The 23,528-nt window shown below is 36.6% G+C and overlaps 1 protein-coding gene across 1 annotated transcript; it reads right to left on the reverse strand.

Moving 5' to 3' along the window:
- Positions 1 to 7,474: 7,474 nt before the first annotated feature.
- LOC113336735 (zinc finger protein 385A-like) lies at positions 7,475 to 10,047 on the reverse strand. Its single transcript, XM_026582404.1, has 2 exons — positions 9,559 to 10,047; positions 7,475 to 8,161 (listed from the first exon to the last, which is right to left on the reverse strand). The coding sequence occupies exon 2, from the start codon at positions 8,150 to 8,152 to the stop codon at positions 7,529 to 7,531; it is 624 nt and encodes a 207-aa protein (XP_026438189.1). The 5' UTR covers positions 8,153 to 8,161; positions 9,559 to 10,047; the 3' UTR covers positions 7,475 to 7,528.
- Between the last annotated feature and the right edge of the window lie 13,481 nt (positions 10,048 to 23,528).

The raw sequence follows: 23,528 nt of genomic DNA on the forward strand, positions 1-23,528 counted from the left end.
AGGCGGCAACTTGAAGGAAGAATGTGTTTGTAAAATGAAAACATTTATGGGACTTCCATGCCGCTACGACATACTTTGGAACAAGGATGGTATTATACCATTTGAGGATATTGATCATTTTTGGAAACAATTAAGTTTCGATCCTCTCCCAACCGAAGACGGCGAGGATGATCTAGAAATTTGGGAAACGACAAATGGGGAAAAGTTAGCGGAGATATATAGGAAGATGTTCTGAGGTCAAAAACAAATATTTTGGGACAACATGATGCCGGTCATGTATCCTTTCACCCGAGAAAATATTTTGGAATAGGAGAAGTGTGAACCGAAAGGTAGGAAGAGTAAGAAAATGAATAATTTTCAAACTAGACAAGCCAACAAGAAACTATTGGCTACTCATAGGGATCCATCCGGCGTTGACTACCATGATGCAAGATATGAGAAGGAAAAGAAGGAAATTGAGAAGGTGATGAAGGAGGAAGTAGTGAAAGTTCAAAAAAAAAGTGGTCGTCCGAGTATTCCAAAAGCCTAAACAAGTAAAAAAGAGGTCGATGAGAATGATTGTCCGTCACAAGCAAAGGATATTAAATAGGATGTCAAGGGAAAGAGTAAGATGTATCCTTCACAAACTAACATAAAGGAGAAAAGGACCGTACATGAAATTGGTAGGATGAGAGGGCCAAGAAGAGATAAGTCTGGTAACTATTTGAGGCCTATCAATTTTATATATGATAACTACTTGGAAGATCTATCGCCAATAATTCATGAGCATATTGTAACAATGGACGATGTAAACGGTGATGGTAATTGTGGATATTACGTCACGGCGGAACAACTTGGACCTTTTAAGGAAGGGAACAATCCGGTGCTCCATGAAAATGAAGTCAAGTATATTAGGCAACGATTGTTACAAACGCTACGCCGAAACAAAGATTTCTATAAGACAATGATGAGAGGAGGTCCAAGAGGAGATGCAAGGGTGGCAGCAGAATACATTGCATTCGAACGTCGTCTAAATGGGGATTTTATAATCACCCAAGAACATTGGATGATGATGCCTATTTGTGGGTTTTTAATAGCGGAGGCATTCGATTGCGTCGTACATTGTTTCGGGTGGACGGGTAGTAGTTTTACTTACGCGCCTCCAACAAGACCTTGCCATGATGGTGTAAAAGATAGAAGACTTGTTATTAGATTTGTTCAAAGTTGTCATTTTATCGGCCTCAAACTTAGACCCGGTTGCCCATTACCACCCTTGATGAGTGAAGCATTTTGGCCTGGATTTGAAAAAAATTATGCGATGGATTGGTGTGCAAATTATGCGATGGAAATGGATCTTTGGATTTCTTTGAATGTGCAATCCCCAAGTGTACAAGTGATTACGTTTTCAAGTGATGAGGATGATAAGCAAGAGGTCAGTGACGAGGATGAGAAAGAGGTCAATGAAGAGGATGAGGTTCGTTTAGGATCTCCATAAAAATGTTTCATGGATTTATCCGCGTATTTTTTGTCTTTTCATTTTCGTGAATGATGAGGATGATATTTTGACTAGAATTTTAGTTACATGTACCCATCAAAACGAAATAGTTGAATGATTTACTTTTTGGTTATGGAATGTGTTGTTTTCTAGAAACTGGAACCATGAAAACAGGAGATGGTTCTGCTTGTATCGTTAGTTATAGGATAAGACGAACCTGACAAAAAACTCTGTGTTTTTTTGTCGTCAGGTTCAGATTTCAGTGAAATAATGTTATATGCCGAACCTGACAAAAAATCAAAGTTTTTGTCAGGTTCGGCTATAACATTATTTCACTGAAAACCGAACCTGACGACAAAAAAACAGATTTTTTTTATCAGGTTCGGCTTATACTGTAGTTCCTGTTATGCACCGAACCTGGCAACAAAAAAATCAGAGTTTTTGTCAGGTTCGGCGCATAATGGGAATTACAGGATAAGCCGAACCTTGCATGATTCATGAAAACAATAATTATTATATCATTCCAAATAGACTTTTCAAATTCATTGAAAATGTTGATTACACACCCGTTACATAATAGCCTGACAATAAATTTCTAGTCGAATTCTTTTAATATCCAAAACGGGTAATGAGAAACCTTCTAAGAATGTAGTAGTGATATTTGTATTCGAAATTCTTTCCTTTCCATCTTTGTCATTCCTCTAGAGCTCGATCATCAATCTCAGAGTTTGTTTCACCCTTGAGACGATATAGACTCACAATCCGAACTAAAGCTATAAAGTCTTTCATCGTTTTTTTAATAGTTTCAATTCGGCAAAACAAGGCCGCACTATCCCGGTTGTGAGGATTACCCGTTTCAGTGCTGAAGGCTTCATGAATTCTAACTAAGTAGTACATACTCATCAAACCCTTCATTCGTCGTTCTTCACCCTTCTTTGGATAGTATGCTACGTAATTAGTGCAAAGAGACAAATCTTCTTCTAAAGTAAACTCATGAGTTGGGGTGCCATTTTTTTAGGTATATGCTCTGAAGATACATCCTACTCATGTATGTCTATATATAATACAGGTTCCAACGGCTATATATTTCAAACAAGAGTCGTTCATAGATTTTTGTGCCAATAAAGACAATGTTCGGCTCATAATAAGGTTATAACATAAGCCGAATCTGTTTCAGTAACGGCTAGATTTTCAAATTTTCAATGTTCGGCTCATATTAATTTGCAGATCTAAGCCGAACCTATAGGACAATGTTCGGCTCATAAGAAGGTTAGAACATAAGCCGAACCTGACAAAAACTGTAACCATGAGAACAGGAGATGGTTCGGCTTGTATCTCGAATTACAGGATAAGCTGAACCTGACAAAAAACTGGAACCATGAGAACATGAGATGGTTCAACTTGTATCATTAGTTACAGTATAAGCCGAACCTGACAAAAACTGGAACCATGAGAACAGGAGATGGTTCGACTTGTATCATTAGTTAAATTATAAGACGAACCTGACAAAAAACTGGAACCATGAGAACAGGAGATGGTTCGGCTTGTATCATTAGTTACAGTGAAAAAATGGTATAAGCCGAACCTGACAAAAAATCAGAGTTTTTGTCAGGTTCTGCTTATCCTGTAATTCCCGATACGCGCCGAACCTGGCGAACTTTATAAATTCCAGGTAAAGTTTATAATTCCTCAAATTACAGGATATTGATTAAAACATGAAATTCAAGTGGTCGATGACACAGTCCCAGCACCATTAAAAACAAAGTTCACCACCTGAAAGGCAAGGTGTTTGAGACACCATAAAGGTGTAAATAAAAGTTAGAAACTTGGAAACATAAAAGGGCACTTAACCACGACCCCTCTTCGTAGTTCCAAGACCACCTCTTCTTCCACCTTGGTCTTCATATTCCGACGCATTATTACCGGGTTGGTCGGTAGCACCATCTCCGCTTGTAGCTTCACCAACTTGTCGAGACCTCTTACTGGTAGGCCTTTTTGCGGGTTTCTCGGGTCCTTGTCCTTTGTTGATGATTGCATCCCACTTGTTATAGATGTTTTGCTGTTCTTCCACGATCAATGGTGTTTTGCAACTAAGTTTGGCTTCATTTTTCTCAACATCTCCCTACCCGCGGCAACCTATTTTTTCATTTGGCAACAACTTATAACCGTGAGGTTGAAGACATTTTAACCATAACTAATATATGAAAATAGTATAAAGTGAAGCCATTCTTACCATTATCTTGAAAGCGCTGACTACATCTTCGGAAGTAGACTTGTTGGTGATACTGATTGCCTTGGCCTTCCCCTTATGAGCTATCTTCTGACTCTCCTTATTGATAATGAAGGGATGAGAAATTTGGTTATACCAATCCATATAGTCCGGATCCTCTTCACATGGATCATCAAGTATAGGTGTTAACTTGGACATATCTAACGTGTGATGGGATAAGTGATTCCAAAACTCAAGGGTGGGACGAGGATCATACTCTGGTTCCCAAGATGAAGTGGTGCTTTTAGTTCCAGTACCACTCTTTGGTAACAACCTGAATTTCTCATCAAACAAAGGAACCTTCTGGACGCATCCTAATTGACGAAGTACTCGCCGAGGATCGTATATAACACAACCACTGGGATAAAACAATGGCCATGATACGTATCTACCGGCATATCCTCATCTTGAACAACTTCATCTTCTTCATCTTCCTTCTCATATGGTTTAAAAACAACATCATCAACACCCATTGTGTCTAACCTCTCTCTCAAATTTGCCACCAGATGTTTTTTGTTCCTTTTCTTCGAGTCCTCGTACAAGTACCGTGCTGCAGTTGGCTCCGTATCAACATAATCGACATCCTTCTCAAATACTTTGGCCAAGTTCAAAATTGGGAAATGGTCATATATCCACACCTACATCCAAAGAACCACATTCAAAAATTAAAGGAATTGAAGTGATAGTAACAATTTGGAAACATCAAAGAAAGAACAAAGTTCGCAAACTCAGAGAAAGGTTTGGCTTATATGTATCAAGTATTATAAGCCGAATTATATAAATAAGAAGTTCGGCTTATACGATTTTATAGTAATAAGCCGAACTATACTCTGAACTCCAGAAAGTTACCTGGAGCAAAGTGAAGTTTCCTCCGATGTTTGTACTTGTCAACCTAGACACGGTGGCAAGTTGTTCCAGCAGGTAAGCGAGCGTATCCGTTCCCCAAGCATACTTGTTACAAGTTTCAAGATTTTTGACCAATTGGAGATAGTTAGAATTTACCTTATTTCCGGTAAGGTCGGGAAAGATGTCTCTACCAAGAGTGTAAAACAAGTAGGCAGTTCTGGTTTGCCTCACTTTGACGGGATCCATTACCAACGAACCTTCCCTAACTCTCTCCTTTGTGTTCTCAAATTGCTTTTTCAAGTTAGTCAACTTGATCTTCTTATTCTTCTTATTTCTTGCACCGTCTGTGAAAACGGAATCGACATCTCTAACGGATCGACAAAACTCCAACTCAGTTTTGTATGCATCCCAACCAAGAAATTCTCAGTACAAATTGCAGATCTCATCCCAACTCATGCCATAAAAATCAGCTTTCACACTTCTACCCCTTACTTTAAGGCCTGTAATCTTACTATCTTCATCAGGAGTGATTGTCATCTCTCCAAAAGGTAACTGAAATGTGTAGGTTTCTGGACAGAATCTCTCGGTAAGGGCAAAGACCGACAGACTATCATATTCCTTGTGTCCATGCTTTATGGACTTAGACGTAAGAAATCACCTCAGGAACCTCTTCTTGAAGACTCCATTCCGCTGCCCTCTGGTGTCTTAATATTCGGACTGCACGGTTGTGATCAGGAGTCTCGTATATTCTCTTCGCCCAAGATTCGGCATAACCAATCAAAACATTTCCTCCGTCTTCCGGAAGACCATGAGGCAAACCATCTGATCGAGGTATAATTACGTCATCTTCGACAGGAATGTGCAAACCAGTGACCCGTCGATCATCATCATCCTTCTCTTTCTTGGGTTCTGCCACCTTCTTACCTTTCCTGTCTTTCTTAGGATTTGCCTGGGGTTGTGTTTCTTCTTGATGAACTTCTTGACGTTCTTCTTCATTATCATCAACTTCTTCTTGTCTTACAACTCTAACTTGTTCAGCTTCTTCTTCTAAAATTCCCCCTCTACCTCCCGCTCCCATTCTTTTCTTACCACCTCCTCGAGGATCGGGAGTTTTTGAAGTAGAAGGTGTTACCTCCATCCTCTTCCTTCTATTAGCTGCATTAGTCCTGACACAAGTATGAAAGTTATAAGTATGCTTCGAACAACAAAGGGATACAAACTATATGAAATATGGATTTCAAATGCCAAAACTTTGTCAACAAATAAGAAGGTTCGGCTTACCCTCAATAACACATATGAGCCGAACCAGGTCTTCAAATTTTCATTCTATTACACAGAGAATGGTTCGGCTCATACTACAAAATAGTTACGAGCCGAACCAGGTCTTCAAATTTTCATTCTCTTACACAGAGAATGGTTCGGCTCATACTACAAAATAGTTAAGAGCCGAACCAGGTCTTCAAATTTTCATTCTCTTACACAGAGAATGGTTTGGCTCATACTACAAAATAGTTAAGAGCCGAAACAGGTCTTCAAATTTTCATTCTCTTACACAGAGAATGGTTCGGCTCATACTACAAAATAGTTACGAGCCGAACCAGGTCTTCAAATTTTCATTCTCTTACACAGAAGATGGTTCGGCTCATACTACAAAACAGTTAAGAGCCGAACCAAAATATTCGGCGCAACCCTAATACCATCGAATAAGCCGAATCTAGACTTATGGATTGAATGATGTATTCGGTGCAAAATGGTATCACACAAATAAGCCGAACCTACACATGAAGAATTCATGAAATTCATACAACACTTTTCGGGGCAAAACAATACAACCATACAAGCCGATCCTAAGCACATGCAAAATTTCTGAAATTCACAAAACATATTCGGCACAAAACTAACACCATCGAATAAGCCGAAATATAAGGCTAGTACGTCATCGAGTTCGGCTCACAACGAATTTCAGGTGTAAGCCGAACCGTGAATATGCACTTTCAGGGTTCAGTTTCAAGAACGGATCGGCGCATATCTAAGGTTTTTTGTTAGCCGAACCATGCATAAGGCTTGTACGTCATTGGGTTCGGCTCACAACGGATTTCCGATGTAAGCCGAACCGTTCATATACACTTTCAGGGTTCAGTTTCAAGAATGGTTCGGCGCACATCTAAGGGATTTTGTAAGCCGAACCACACACTGTAACCGCCGCACACACATGTTTTTGACCTAAAAAATCTATCATACCAATCAAAAAAGCATCAAAAACATCAAATACGAGATGGGTTTGTAGAACTAACCTTCTTATTCTCATTGAAGGAGTTGGTTCTTGTTCAATCTCTACTTCCGGTTGATTTTGAATTTGTTCTTCTTCTTCAACGGGTTGTTCAATTGGTCGGTTAGAACGAGATACTTGCTTACAACGAGCCATTATATAGTTGAATTTAATCGTCGATTAACTTCTCACAAATGGACGATGAATTTTGGCGATATGGATATGAAAATAAAACGATGAAATTTGGTGCGGGTGGGCTGCTGTGGAGAGGAAGAAAGAGTTAGAATAAAACTGATTTTAGGTTATTGATTATAGGTTTTTGTATTAGGGTTAGGGATAGATTAGTAATTTAAAGGATTTAAGGGCATCTAGGTAATTTAACATTCATATAGGGTACCCCTTATCAGGTCACCCTAGTTAGCACTAGTGTTAGGTATGCCCTAAAAGATATGGGTATGCCTAAAAACATGCTTCTATTGGAAACCAGACGCGATGGATGACTAAGAAGAGCCCAGCAAAGAGAATGACTAAGAAGAACCCAGCAAGGTAGAATCTTCAGTTTCTGTTTCAATGTCACCAGAAAGTTTTATAGTGAAATGACATTATGGACAGAAAATACACCACTACATAAGAAGCTAAACATAACAAGATAAATATTATTGATCCGACTTTAAGTTACAACTGTTCCTGCTGCTGTAAGTTTCTTAACCATGGTAGCATGTTTCTGCCCAGCAAGATGATAATGGAAAACAGTTCGACTATTACATACGACATCGCATACCTTGCAAATCCTAACAGCTTCAACTGCTGTACCGCCTTCCAAAAGCTTCCTTCTCTTGGTGTCCCAGCTCTCTTTTGATGACAGTGCTGCTTTCTTGTTTTCTGATGGCTTCTCTTGTGGACCAACAGTGGGAGCCGTAACCACATTTGGAGGAGGAGGTGCTGGTGAAGGAATGATGGGAGGGGGCACAATAACCTGAATAGGTGTTGGTGAAGGAATGATTGGAGAGGGCACAACAACCTGAGAAGGTTGAGCTGCAATTCGCCTAGCTTCTTTGATTTTCTCCAGGTTTTTCTTGTGTTTCTTTCCTGATCTGTGATTTGCAAGTGTATCCCTGCTGGTACAATCAATCTTGCAGACTTCACAGTATGCAGATTGTACGACCTTGGTTTTCTTGTTTTTCTTTAACCCCTTGTTAAGAGCAGTACCGTTCACACAAGGTTGAACCGCCGGGTAGGTCCATTGAGCGGACGTGTTGAGAGTTGGAGCAACTGCTGGCACTGATGTACCCATCGATGTAGCCTGCAAGGAATATCGTAATGAATTTGATCTTGAGAAATATATAAACAGGTCGTACCTAAAACTCAAAGGCATTAAGATACAGTTCATATATTTACAACTTATTCATTGATGAATAAAGTGCAAATAAGAACAACATTTAAAGTGCAAAATAATCGTGAATAACAAAACAAATACTAAAGCTATGTTGATAATATGGTTTCTTTACAGCATATAATATAAAGAACATGAGAAAATCCAACAACTGCTCTCAGTCACCAGACTCGCCGCATTACTTGTCATAAATAATGGCAGAGTAGGATTAATAACAGAAGGAAATGAACCAGGGGTAGAGTTTCATAGGGTGAGAACGTGCACCCACAGCATGTATGCTTCAGTCATTTTGTATGAGAATAACACGGTTTTACTATAGTGAAACTCTACCTTCACTAGGATTTTTATGAGAATGGCACAGGTTTAACATAGTGATCCTACATTCACAGACCATTTCTCTACAGAGGGATCAACACGGCCTTATCATAGTCATGCCCCATCACTACTTTCAGAATAACTTCTTTTTCTATCATTTTCTAAATGAAGGCAGTTGGAGTTCTGGGAGATTACTATAGTGATGGAGAAACTACCACATTTCTATGCTTGGACTTGGATGAAAAATCTCTCCTGTTCTAGGATTCAGGTAGTTAATAGTCACACTATTATTGCAGTTCAAACAAGCTAAAAAAAAGAGAGAGCAAGCACCCAAGAGAAGATTTAGGTGTGAAATTCTTGTGGTTGAAATGTGGATAAAATAAAAATCTATCAACACACAACCAAATTTATGCAAGTCAAGGTGTAGCTGGTTATTTTATAGGTTAACCATTCTGACATGCTATATTCTCCAAAACCACTTCTACACTCTTACGACAGGAAAAGCAGGGAGACTTGAAGCCTTTGAAAAATTTGGGACACTTCTCCCCACGACAATAACCTTATACTATATCTGAATAGACACATTTCCATATCAATATGTAATTAAGCACGAGAATGAATAAGAAAAAAATGATTGTTATATGAAATTTGCATAAACAACAATTGGTCATTGAGTGGTACACAGGAGAAAACGAATAAAAACCATCTCCTTGAACGGACACACCCCAAAACTGGCTCAATCCATAACATCATAATGGACAAAAATGGGAAAACTACCACAACAATCACTCATAAACGAAATCCAGAGAAAACACGGCCCATTTACTAATCAAGTACATACCCTAAACATAAAATCTTCAATTCTATAAACTATCATATAACTAGATTCACCTATTTTGCACCCAGATTAGCACATTTTAGCTAAATACAATTTTCAAACAAAAAAAGAGCTCAAATTTCCAAAAAATAAAAATAGATAGATAAATTTCTACCGCAGTCGTAGTCAGGGAAACAGCAGCAGCATCTGGGTTGTGATGAAAATGAGCTGCTTGCCACTCCTGGATTTGTTGTTGATAAGCTGCTGCAGCAGCAGCTTGAGCAGCTTCATAACAAGAACGTGAAGGAGGTGGAAGTTGATATATATTTATAAAATTAGATGATTCAACTCCAGGTGGTTGTATAGAAGATGCATATACTGGAAACTGCGATGATGATGAAGAGGGTTTGTTGCATAATTAGGATTAGGGATTTGAGTAAGTGGGTCTTGATGAGGAGGAGGGTAATAATGGGGATAAATAGTTGGAATCTGAATTGATTTTGAGGATTCATCGTAGAGTTAGAATTAGGGTTTTGTGATGGAATTTCTTGCATTGTAATAAAGGAGGGGGAAAGACATCAGAGAGAACCTGTAGTTAGACCGACCAGCTTCTTCATCTTCTTTTCTCGATACACATGGAGAAATGATGAGGTTGTTTTAGCAATATTTGTTGACTGCCGAGAACGATGTTATGTTAAGATCTTAGTCGTTTATTTTCTGACACAAGATTTATGTACTGTTGGATATTGTCGTACTACTCATATCACAAGCTCACACTTGATTGACGCTTGTTGATTTAGAGTATCGGCAGAAATGAACTTTATTTTTAATTTTGTCCGACAAGGCTGCTAATAGGGTACCAAATTGTTTTGGGGTGTACCAATCGTCTACCTATATGCATTTTATTATATATGCATATTGGTACATATCCAAGTAATTTGGTATCCCTGTTAGCAATCTTGTTGTTTGGGGTGATCAAAGATCATTTACAATCAACGAGATTTTGTTGACTCTTCCTACAACTCCAACCATTGGAAACCATACCAGAATTTCAATCATATGGTAACAAGACTAATAAATCAAATTTGCACCAATACGGATTTGTAATAGTGGAATCTTCCGGCCAATTTTTTTTCTCTAGAAAAACCAAGGATTTTTAATCACTTGGAGATAAAAGTAACAAGAATAACAGTAATATAAGTAACCCAGGTTTTCTGGTTCAATCTGAATCGGGAAGACTCTGTCGGAATCTGCCTGAATCGGTACCGGAGTCATTGTAAACGATATCAGAGTCTTTTTAATTATTTTCGTTGATGTTGTCTGCTTCTTTCTGATGTTCTTGATGCTGGTGATGTTCTAGTGATTGTTGTTGCTGGTGTTGATTGATTTGACGTTGCTAAAAATGTTCCTGGAGCTTTTCCGGAAAGAATCATTTTCTCTCTAGCTAGTATCATCTGTCTTCTGCAAATCATGTTCTCCAACTTAAGCTTTCTCTCAATTAGCTGAACATCATCATAACTAGAACCATAAACAAAAGAAAAACCCAAGTAGAAAATCCCAAAACAATATCAGTAGAATTAAAACCTATAACTACTAAAGATTGAAACTGATAAGTGCATAATTCATATGATTTTAGTGTCCATTCCATACTTGCTTTAGCTAATATTCTTGCATATTTTCGTATTATTACTCTTGTTTTCTCTTATTTGCCTCTAATAGGTGAATCATCCAAAAAGGAGCTACAAAGTGCTGAAAAGAGCTAAGAAGAGAAGTATTCCAAGAATCCAAGCGCCCAAGTCCAAGAGAAGTGGAAGAAGTGCGACGTAAAGGAGCAAAACGCTCAAAATCAAGAGACGGGTCAAAGACCGATCTTAACTCATTCAAATTAAGGATTTATCATCACCATCTTGAATAGAATTGAAATATGAAAAGAATGCAAAAAGAATGAGGTCATTCAGAGTTCGGACGAAGAAGTTGTGGCCAAAACGAGTTTTTATCGAATACCGAAGACATTAAAGTATGCAAACGGGTACGCATACCTAAGTTCTGAAAATTTCTGCTGGAATTTGAGGTACGCATACTATTACGCGTACTTAACGAGTATAAAAACATGTATACACACCTTGGAAGGCTTGAGGGCACGTTTGGGGTCGTTATTTCGTTATTTCGGGTCGGGTTCTTGAACCTAACTAAATACGTGAAGACCAAGCAATGTAAACCTATAAAAAAGGTATTAGGTTATGTAAAATGATATCACATCATTAGGTCACGAAATTGTAACTCTTGGAGAGAAGAAACATCAAAACCTAGGGTTTACCCCTTTAGGGGGAAACCACCATTATTCATCTTCTTTGTAATATGAGTAGCTAAATCCTTTGTTGATTAAGGATGAATTCAATGTTCTAAGCATGAAGCTTTGTTAACAATACAAGTCTATTTGAGGTTTTAATCATCATCGTTTGTTTTCATTATATCTAGGGTTTATGATTGATTCTTAGACTGGTTTGGGTGCGCAACCAGATTAGTCTATTTATCATTATATTGCTAGTAGTGAGTTGAGTGATCCGTAATTGTCGTGCATCTCCTACACAAGTAGAAAACATGAGACATTGCAGAGAGATTTTGTAAAGAAATCGTGTGTGGAAACAACACCAGTAAGTGAACCGAGCATACTGAGTTTAACTGCTGGAATCAAACCTAAATTCACAAACCCTAAAGCGTTCGATCGATTTACACCTTGTAAGCGTACCTCAAGGTGGCTTTGTTGGATAGAATCCGGTGACTAAGCTTACCTGTTATCCGGTGATACAAGGAGTTTTGGAGATAGCTAAGCGTACCTGTTATCCTATTGGTGATGAATGGTTCTAACGGGAGATAGATAAGTAATGTAATCCTGTTAACGCTTGGTAACAACGAAGGATTCCTTAATAATCTCTTTTATTTATTATTCTCTTAATAATTATCTTACAAACAAATCCCCCCCCCCCCTTGTTATTTACTTTATTTGCTAATACAAATAACCTATCAATTACACAGCTCTTTGTGAGAACGATCTCTTACTACCGCTATATTACTAGTTAATTAGTGGGGAACATATTTATTAATTTGTTGAGCCTACGACAGTCCATACATAAACTAATAAAGGAAAACAAGTTGATGGAAGATCAAGAGCAAGGTTTATCTGCTCAGATCTACTCCACATGAGCAAATCTGAGCAGATGGAGTTTTAGACGGCTAGGGTTTCCATCGGAACAGAGGGGGATGAGACCAAGATAGAGAAAAGAAAAAGAAGAAAATATCTTTGAAAGGAAAACTACAATAAAGGTATAATTGGCGTTATTGTGCAAAAACGATTTTATAAAACTGATCTTAAAAGACATTTTATGAGGAAAAAATCTGAAAGTTAATTTTTGGGAAAACCTGTAACGGTTGTGAAACGATCCTAAAACACTATATTTATTTGTCATTTATCATCTTAGAGGAGGGTAACGATAACTTTTACGGACATATTACATGGTCCTGAGCTTTTAACGCTTGTTTGTCGGGTGGACCAAAAAATATCATGACTTTATTGCGATTATGCTTCCTGTTTTTTGGCAGAAAAAAAAACTTTCCACTATATATGTCGGTCACACTTTACATGATAAGAAGTAATTTGAAAGTAAAACAACCTGTAAAATAAAATGAAGAACATGCAGGAAGACTAGTTTAATTTTTTTTCGTAAACTTCTTCAGATCTTCAACATTAGTATTTTCAGTACTTATATGTAATCAGCATTTATTTTCTTGACACCCCTTCAAGTTGAACACGAATTGTTAAATGTTTAACTTATCTCGCAACTATCGAAACAAGGTACAACTAGCTAGACCCTTTTGAAGATGCCAGCTACCTAAACTTTTGACGATACGAACTTTACTTACAACTATTTGTATGCAATAATTTTGACGAAAATGATGTATGACGCCCAAAAAAATTGCACCAAATGCAACCAGTATTAGCTGGAGAAAATATTTTTAAAATCAAATCCAATGGCACTCGACAACAAGATACAGAAAATAAATTTGAATTTTACCGAATATTTTTTAGTCGTGAATTTGAATTGACTGCATATATTTGATAAGTGGTATTTCTCAAATCTAGTAAACATACCTCACATACAAAGAAAATAAAATCGATTTTCCATATTATATCTCACGGAAAACAATCAGTTTAAGGATATTCGGGAGGTTAACCCATCGATTCACTTGGATCAATATAGAGAGGTAAGAATGTTTTTTATACATTCTATTTCTGAGTTTTCTTTTTTTTTTTTCTAAACTTGGACATTAATATATACATAATCTAGGGTTGAGTCAATGAGACTTCCATTTGATTACACTCATCCAGAAATCTTAAGTATCAAGTAATTTCATGAGATATCATGCCAACATGAAGAAAACGAAACCTTATAATAGAGACGATTATAAGGTATATAAAAAAGATTCACTCATACAAATAGGATGCTCTTGTATTACATTGAAAATACTATAAATATGTTAGCTTGAATACAAGCATACTCGCGCATATGAACCTCGCCTCATGTTACACATATGGATAATACTGATTCTGAGCCATATATTAGAAGACTTCGGTTTCATATCTTGCACCTATTGTAAGTACCTTGATTAATAAGTTTTTTTTCTAAGTTAATTTCTTGTTAAGATTCTAAACATATTACTGTGGTTCTTAGTTCTTACATAGGCTAATACTGTATCAATAAGTGACTTCAGAAATGCAACACCTTTTTCTTATATGTATGGAACTACTAGTAAAGTGTTAGTTTATTTGTAATTTAAGCCTTATTTTGTCATTCAGTCTTTCACTGTGAGAAAACTCTTTACTTATCAATTTTATTTTTACTGTGAAGGACCACATAGATGGTTCAAAGTATCTTGTTACTACAAGTTATGCACAAAGGGAGAAGAGTTTCACTTATTGATCGATAGTCAAGGAAACTTTTTTCTTCTTCTTCTAATGTTTTAGTTGTTTGTTGTTTTTCCAAGTCAATTTTCTCTCGAGCATGCTCTCTAAGTTATGTAACATGGTTTATAAAAATGAGGCATAATGATATCTTAGATTGTCTGTTACATAAGTTTTTTATATTATATATATATATATTGTGTTCATATGCTAAGTCTCATTCATTTATTGATGCAATGTCAGGAAAGATTAATGATACTTAATGAATGAGTAGATCATTAAGGATTAACTATAATCAAATATGAATATTTATCCAATATATGGGGAAATACATACTAAGATTCCAAATAAACAAAACCAAGTCGATTTGAACAAAAAAACAACATACATTTTATATGTGCATACTTGATTTAAGATTATACTTAACTATTGATAACACAGAAACATATTTGGTGTTATGCCAACTCAGACGATCAGTATTGGTTCAATACCAAAAGCAGTGATATGTTGGCATCATCACACCTTAATGAACTCTAGAAACTTTGAAGTACAAACCTTTTGCGGATCTCGCCCTGATTCAATAGGAAACAAGCAACTTCATTTATAGACAAAAACTTTGTAGCAGAAAAAATCTTATATTTCAAGGACCCATATACGATAACATTTTAAGATTTTATCAAGATTCTGTATCGAATTTACATAGGTTACAAAACATTTCTTCGCTTTATGGATGGATTATACCTCTTCATTCAGAAGGCATCAACTCTGGTGTAGGTCTCCCTTTCCAGGAGTGTATAACGCAAGGAATTCAAACCCAAAGAGGTTTTTCCTTTGTCAGTATTAGATAAGGAGGCAACATCACACCTTAGTGAACGCCAGAAACTAAGAAGTACTTGGCCGATCATATAAACCAAGACAATAAAGTCCGCCACTTAACCTTGAACAACGGAAGCATGCAATCCCCTAGACGTCTGGTGTGTAATTTGGATATATGACAAGGTATGTACTTAGTTCTCCTTTGCATGAGTGTATTACATAAGAAATTCCAACCCAAAGAGAAAGTGTCTTTGTGAACAACAGCTCAGGAGGAAACATAGCACCTAAGAGACCACCGAGAATAAGAAGTACAGACCTTTTCGGATATTCGCATTACTGCATCGCTGCAATGCATCCGACCACCTTGATGCTTGCTCAAGTTGGGGAAAAATAACTAGTGGTGTTCTTCTTCCGAAACCAAACGATGCTCCAGTTGAGAATCATGGAAAAGGCTCACAAATGTAGGTTCTATATCAATCTTCTTCTCTAGTGTTTCCCTATTCTCCTTCGCACCCTGCGATGAACTACAAAAAAAAATAAAAAAATTGACATGCGATATCACTTATTCGCTTGTATAAACGATAATTACATTTGTTGTCCAAGACAATAAAAGGAATTACGGGTCATTATAAAAAAAAATTTAACCCTTCTCGGTATAGAGTTGCTTAGTTGGGTAATAGGAAATGACACGTCCATACAGGAGCATTATCAAAAAGGCCCGTCCCCATCTCGACAATTCATACATTTTGGGTTTTTATATCAAAATCATAAAGATTATGGTGATTATACTCGTATATGAAGTCATAATACGTGATTATCTGATGAAATTTTTGGTGTATTGCGATTTAGTTCATAAGATAAAACTCAATCTTTCAGTCTTATATATTGGCTCACTTTCTTATGGTTAATGACTTTTGAGAGTATCTGATTTTAGGATCTAACCTTTTTGGTTGCTATATCAAAATCATAAGAAGATTATGGAGATTAGACTCAGATATGAAGTCACATATACTAATATTGATTTATTTTATATAAATCTAATATTCAGTACATATATGAGTAGTTTCAGTTTTACTCTTTCTTGTGGCAGATGATGGCTAAGATCATGTTTGACCTTTTTGGGAAAGGTTGTCTTTTTTGTCGTTCTATTGTTTTGTTGGGAATAACATTAACATGGGAAGATTCCTATTTTGAACTAGCGATCAATGGTGTATCTTTTGGGGGAGTGTGGTTGTGGAAATTGGGGAAAATTTTATTTCTGACAATTGCTTTCCTGATAAGTGACTAGATCAATTTGTTGTTCTTTTGTTTTTCGGGAATAACATTAACATGGGGAGATTTGTATTTTGAACTAGCGCTTAATGATGTATCTTTCTGGGGATGTGGTTGTGGAAACTGGGGAAAATTTTATTTCTGACAATTGCTTTCCTGATAAGTGACTAGATCAATTTTTATTCTAGTTTGGCTGATCAAAGTTAGGGAAGGATTATTATGGATAATCATTTTCTAGATAAGTAACTAACTAAATTCTGATCTTAGTTTGACTTATCAAAGTTAGGGTAAATTATTTGTTTTAATCAGTTCCACATAAATAACTAGATCATTGTTTCGATTCTAGTTTGACTTATTGAAAAAGGTACAATTATTATTTAGTAATTGGATCCTGATAAGTACAATTATTCAAAATTTACGAAAAATTATTTCGGCTAATTGTTTTCTTGATAAGAAACTAAGTTAATTACTTCTGGTAGTTTTGGAGTTAATTTTTCTTATCAAAAGTGGTATGTTAGATCTCCGATTTTCTTAGACTCTTATGGGTTGTCTCGAGTTCTTATGAACTTGTGAATTCCTTTCGAAACACTTGTTGTATTCTTTGTAGCTTTGTATTTTTCGTGAAAAAAAAGGAGAAAAATATGGAGTATAGGATGACTTATAATTACTTGAGAAAGGACATATGTTATGTAAAATATATATCTAACTATAAAATAAATAAATCATTGATCAACGGGGAGAAACATATAATGTTGTGCAGAATTACATACTACAAAATTGAATAACAATTATGTTCGAATTGAATATATAGCTAGCTCATATTTATGGGGAGTCAAATTTTTTGTTATTCAAATGTTTCAACAACGACATTTATTTTTGAATATTTGCAGGGCTTATGTAATGTTGAACTTGGAATCAAGTGTATGAAGATAAAACTAAGAGAATGTTATGTAATGTAATATCTTTGTGTTTTAATTCTTGTATTCTCCATATGCAAAGAGTTTTGTCACTAAAATTGACAACCTTGGAGAATTTTAGAGCATTGCTCAGTTGAACCTACCAAGCGTGGGTATGTCAAGTTTGGTTCTCAAACTTAGTTCCAAAGCTCGAAGTTGCTTGATCTGACTACTAGAATCAAATTTATTAGGTTAGAGTAGGAACATAAAAATACTAAGACTTTCTATTTTTACTCGTGAAGAACCTGAAGACGTATCGACGTCAATAACATCATCATTTAGTTCGAGGCTAGTAACAACATAATTGACTTGTTCCATTTCCATCTTTTGTTTTTTCAAGTCAGTATTTATAGAAAACATAACATATGAAATAAAGTTTGTTTACTTGTATCTAATATTAATGACTTGTGCGTTATACTATGGTCAAAGTATCAAGGAATGATATACTATTTATTTTATACAACTTGAGTATATTAAGTTACGAAGTATAGTTTATCTATGGACTTCCTATATCGACATTACACTAATTGGAAATTCGTTATTATTTAGTGTATTGAATTTCCAGATGAATTCAAACCTTTGAACTATGTTTAAAATAAATTTAAGAAACATACTTTAAGGAAGTAGACTTGCGAAACTTGTTTCGCAGTTGATAGTTGAATTTATGACTAATCCTAAATTTAGGATCGATCCTTTGCGGCAATGACCGATCTCGGAACTGATCCTGACAAAGTTTAATCTTGGTTCACACTTTCGATGTGTTCGTTATCTTCGGGTTTCTGCAAACTTCAAGATGTACACGGATTAAACTTGGGAATGTTCATGAGATGTTGACATAATTACTTAAACATGTACTAAACTCATATATCTTAATGTTCAAGTATTTTCCTTTGATACTTAAGGGGAGATTATGAAACCGATTTTCAATATGTTTTTAGAAATACTAATAAACCAATCTCTGTTCTAAGAAAATCTTATCAAAAAAGAATCACCAGAGAAAATTAAGGAGTGCAAAATCAGATGAGAGTATCGAGAACGGTGGTGATTATGTGTTGCTATATCGGTCGGCAATAAGGAGGGAAAACTTCAATCACGAGTTTTAAAATCTTCCTCCCGGAGATTACTTTGATGATCTTCATTTTGTCGAGATCTTATACATGCATGGTCTTATGGGAGTGGTGGTACTTAATGTTTTCTTGCATGGAGAGAAGTAGATTGTTTTTAGTGTGATGGACTCTGGATACGTATGTATTTGATTATTATTTTTTCTCTGATCATGTTGAATAACGGTGATCACAGGCTTCATATGTGTTTGATTAATAAAAAAAAAGTTAAAATAAAGGGACAGAGATAGTTTTATGCTTCCACCCAATTCGAATCAAGGTCATCTTCAATTGACTGGAAATCAGCTTTCCCCCTAAATAATTAGCTTTTCCTATAACAAAAGTCTATAAAAATTGGAGCTTGTATTCTTACAAGTTTATTCCTTGACAAATAACTTAAGAGATTGTGCGGGAAGCCAACTCATTGACCATTTGAGTAGTCTAATTAATCCTATTGCATTTCCTTCATACAGTCTTCTTTGGGATCCATAAGTCTATAGTAATACCATTGGTGGGAAATTAAATCGTATTGTTATATATTTTATTATTATTATTTATTTGATTGACTAACGTTATAGTTATCCTTGATTGATTAAAATTGTTTCTTCTTGTTGATGGTGTTTTTCGACGAGGGCCAAAATTATAAAATTACATCTTGCTATATTTCTGACCCGGCTTCAGACAAATATATGAAATTCATATTTTATAATTTAAACACGAAATCTCATGTTACAATGATCTGTGACAGGTCATGTAACCCCCTCAAAATATAAATATATGACAACAATATTGGGACCTCCCCGGATGAGCTCTTGATATTTTATATACTTCCCGACTCAATATTCAATTCGGTATATAATCTTAATGATTGGACGACTCTTATATGGATTCACCGTTAGTATAGAGCAATAACGTCTTCAGGATATCGCTGGTATTCCCTGACTATACAAAATAAATGTTCAGATTCGGCAAGGTACTACTACCATCATGTACCATGTTCTCGAATAAATATAATGCTCTTAAACAGATTGTCTACTAGTATAGAGCCATTGATTAACTAATTCTAGCGCTACATTCACTAATTGAATTCCTAGAATTATTCCATTTCCACCATAATATTTTATTACTTCAATCCACGGCTATTCTCGGCTGAATTTCATGCATTAATAGTAATGAATAGTCACCTTTTGAGCATATGGACCACCACTGAGTAAGCACCGAAAAATGGTGCGGGTATATTTAGTAATAATGCTCAAAGGAGCACCCAAAATCATGGACAAACGAGCATATGGAAAGTTCACCAAAATAGGAGAGAGAAAAATCACAAAATAAGAATAATAAAAAAGTAAGCGTGGACCGTGCCCACCGACCATGTCGACGGTGCCGTGGCCAGTACCCCTCCCTTTTTACTTTTATTTTATTTCCTTATGGTGTGTTTGTTTATATAATTCAGCTTTTCCAAGAATTTATAATCCCATGAGATTATAAATTATGGGATTCATATAAATCCCTTGTGTGTTTGGTAACTCAATTAAAATTCCTAGGATTTATAGTGTTTTCTGTTTTAAAGTCTTTGTACTGTTTGGTATTACCCTCAAATCTTAAAATTGTACATACTGTATATGGGATTTAGAGTTAAAAAAAAGTGGGTCCATAAATCCTTTGATAAGTTTCCCAGCAAATTTTAGAGGGGGGGGGGGGGGGGGGGGGGGCAGGCTCCATATGGAGGATTTGCTGGAAAACTGATTCCCATAAAAAACGTGAATCCAAGGATTCGGGCAACCAAATGTACATATGGAAACGTAATTCTACCAAATCCACTGGACCCATAAATTCCACCTTTTAAATTCTACATCCAAACCCACCATTACTTCATTACTTCCTTTTTCAAGCAAACTCTTAATTTTCCATATGTTGTCAAATACTGCTCAGTTCACCATATGATTACCAAAGAAAGTGGTCTAACAACCATTAGTTCTTTACATAATATAATATATTTTAATATTTCCAAGTACTAGGCGTTCAAGCAAAATTTTACTTGCTCAGTCAAACAAAATTGAGTATTTCAGTTAAGATCAAACTCTTTTGAAATTATAAAATAATGCTCGAATGACCATCAAAAAGTTACAATTTTTTAGAATGGACAAATATTGACATGGTGGTCCGTGCACCAATATGTCGTCCTAGCTGGTTGATGAGTGCTAAAAAGTGCATATTTCTATATATTTTTCTTGGCATTTAACTCATGTTTTGTGCATTAATTCTACATTTTATCCCATATTTTGTATTTTCATTGTTTTCAAGAATAAATATTTTTATTGATTAATTTTGTATTTTTAGGTACTAAATAAAGCTTGGATGAATTGTTGAGCGAAAAGAGCAAAGAAACGGTCAAGACTCCCGCAGGAAGGCAGCGAAGAATGATGTTTGCAAGAGCCGGATAAACTAGAAGTGGGCTTGAAGAGGAAGAATTATTCTTAAAGAAGATATGGTCTTGGCATACCCAAGGCCCAAAACCCTTACCCAAATCCATTTCCAATATCCATACCCATTTCCATGAGAACCGTCAGATAGGATCCATCACATCATCCTACGGTCGCCTCATCATCGTGCATCAAAGTATGAAGCTCCTGTCTAACATTACAGCACCTAACTCCATCTTGAGCCGTCAGTTTCATTGTATCAGGCATCCGACGGTCGATACCATCCTCTTCACTTGTAGCCCTTAGATCAATCTATGATTTCCGCATCCCACGGCTCATCTTTGCGAATCATCGAGACTTGATGCATCCGCTCAACACCCAAACACCTAACACATATACCCTTCATCCAAACGCACCTTACTCAAATTCTCATCTTCCTCCTTCGAGCAGTCGAGCTCTGCTCCTGCCAACTCCACCCTCTCCGTCGCCTCAACCACCACCACTCCCCTCCACGAGCCGTCAAATCCCCAAACACTAGAACCCATCACTACCACCTAATCCCCCATCATTCTAGCCTACTATTCTATCACTTTCGCCTCTTCACAGTTCCTGAAACCCTAGGAGAGAAAATGATGGAATAGCTCGAGCTAGGGAAATTGTACCAGAAGAGTGAGCAGAAGAGGAACAGGAAGCGTGGGTCAAGCTAATTGAGTGGATATCAGAAGTAGTTGGTAAGAATTTTTGATTTAATTTGTAAACCCTAATTTTAGAAATTAGGTATTTTGGGGGAATTGAAATTGGGTATAAATAGAAGGCTTGGGTGTTGTAGAAGGTATGCCTGGATTAGCCAGAGCACCACCTCAGAGGCCTGGACTAGCCAGTACCCTCAATTATCCATGTTCTGTGAATTTCAATTATAGTTCTTAATTCAGTTAATTTCAATTTCAAATGTTAATTATGTTTATCATGTTCTAATTTCATGTTCTAGGGTTTAGATGAAACTCTTGATTGTATGTTAAGATAGTTAGTAATCATGTCATTGTTCTTGTAGTGCTAAAAATGAGTTAGGACTGCTAGTAGCCATTTGAACAAGCAAGCCTGTGATCAGCTGTGCTGTAGAAAGACAGCTGATGCTAGGGGTAAGTGAGTGATAATGGTTAAAAATTCAGTACATTAGAAGGATTGTGCCCAAATGCCTTAGAGTTGATAGATTAATTGGTTGTGCAAGTAAACCCGTGATCAGCTGTGCTGTAGAAAGACAGCTGATGCTAGGGGTATGCTAGTAAAATTAGTTGATAAATCACCCATTATAGTATTTCCTGAGATGAAACAAGACATGATTCGATTAGATGCTGCCTTAGCTTAGGATCAAGAAGTAGATTCAAAGACCCTAGTACCTTCATTCTATACTTCACTGCCTTTGGCTCATTGCCATTGTAACTGTCACTGCCACTGTCACTTACTGTCACTGCTTAGCTTAGGAAACTTCAACTACACACACAAGTCCCTGTGGATTCGACCCGCTCTTGCACAAACTACAACCGACACCGTGCACTTGCGGTTTAACAAGTAGGCTTTCTTTTACTCTTATTTTCTACATCTTTAAGAGCCTACCAAGTTTTTGGCGCCGCTGCTGGGGACTTGGCTGCTGTTTTGTTGAAGTTTTTCTTGTATCTTAGTTTGTTGTTTTTGCATAACTTGCTGTGCATCTTACTGTTTTGCATTGCATCTTAGGTTAACTGCATCTTAGTGTAACTTGCATTAGCATCTTGCATATTGCATATTAGTTTGCATCTTAGTTTGCATATCACTGCTGTACTGATCTCTCATTGTTTCTTTTTCAAGAGAAACTTACTTCTCTTTTTGAGCCAACAGGTGTTGTTGCTGCTGCTGCTTCCTGTTGCTGCTGCCAGCCTCTGCTGCTGTGCTGCTGCCAGCCTCTGCTGCTGTGCTGCTGCTGCTGGGCTTGCCACTTGCTGCTGCTGGTGCTGAGCCTCTGGTGCTCTTGCTGTTGTTGCTGCAGCTGTGCTGCTACTTTCTTCTTCTCCCTGCTGTTGCTGCTACTTCTGCCTGCTAGGCTGCCCTGGTGCAGTTGGAGTGAACCTGGTACAACTAGCCATTCTTGCTGGTGCTGCCTTCTCCAAGCTGCCTGGTGCTGTTGGGTTGACCCAACTGGGTTTCTGTTGTAAAGCCAAAGGAAAGCCAAAGCCCAACTGGGCCTCTCCAACAAAAGTTTAGGAAGATCCCAAGCCCAACTGGGCTTGTGCAACTTAAGAAAAGGGATAAAAGCCCAACTGGGCTTCCCTCCGAAAAGGTAAGCCTAAACCCAAACCCAAATTTTTTGGGCTTGTAATTTTTTTTGTTTTCTATTGTTATTCTCTTTTGGGCTTGTAATTGTAATTATCTTTTTGGGCATGTAATAATTATTTTAATTTTATTTCTTTTATTTATTTGGGATTGTAATAATTTTAGTTTTATTTTTATTTTCTTTTTTTTGTGGGTTTGTAATAATTAGTTTTATTTTTATTTCTTTCTTTATTTGGGCTTGTAATTTAGTTGTTTGTTAGGCTTGTAGTTTCTTTTAAACTAAAATTTGGGCTTCAAAACAACACAAA

Source organism: Papaver somniferum, unplaced genomic scaffold (assembly GCF_003573695.1).
Source record: "Papaver somniferum cultivar HN1 unplaced genomic scaffold, ASM357369v1 unplaced-scaffold_154, whole genome shotgun sequence".
NCBI classification, from domain to species: domain Eukaryota; kingdom Viridiplantae; phylum Streptophyta; class Magnoliopsida; order Ranunculales; family Papaveraceae; genus Papaver; species Papaver somniferum.

What these genes read in the sequence shown, in the direction of transcription:
- LOC113336735 (XM_026582404.1), bottom strand. Translation starts at nt 8,152, where the DNA reads ATGGGTACATCAGTGCCAGCAGTTGCTCCAACTCTCAACACGTCCGCT.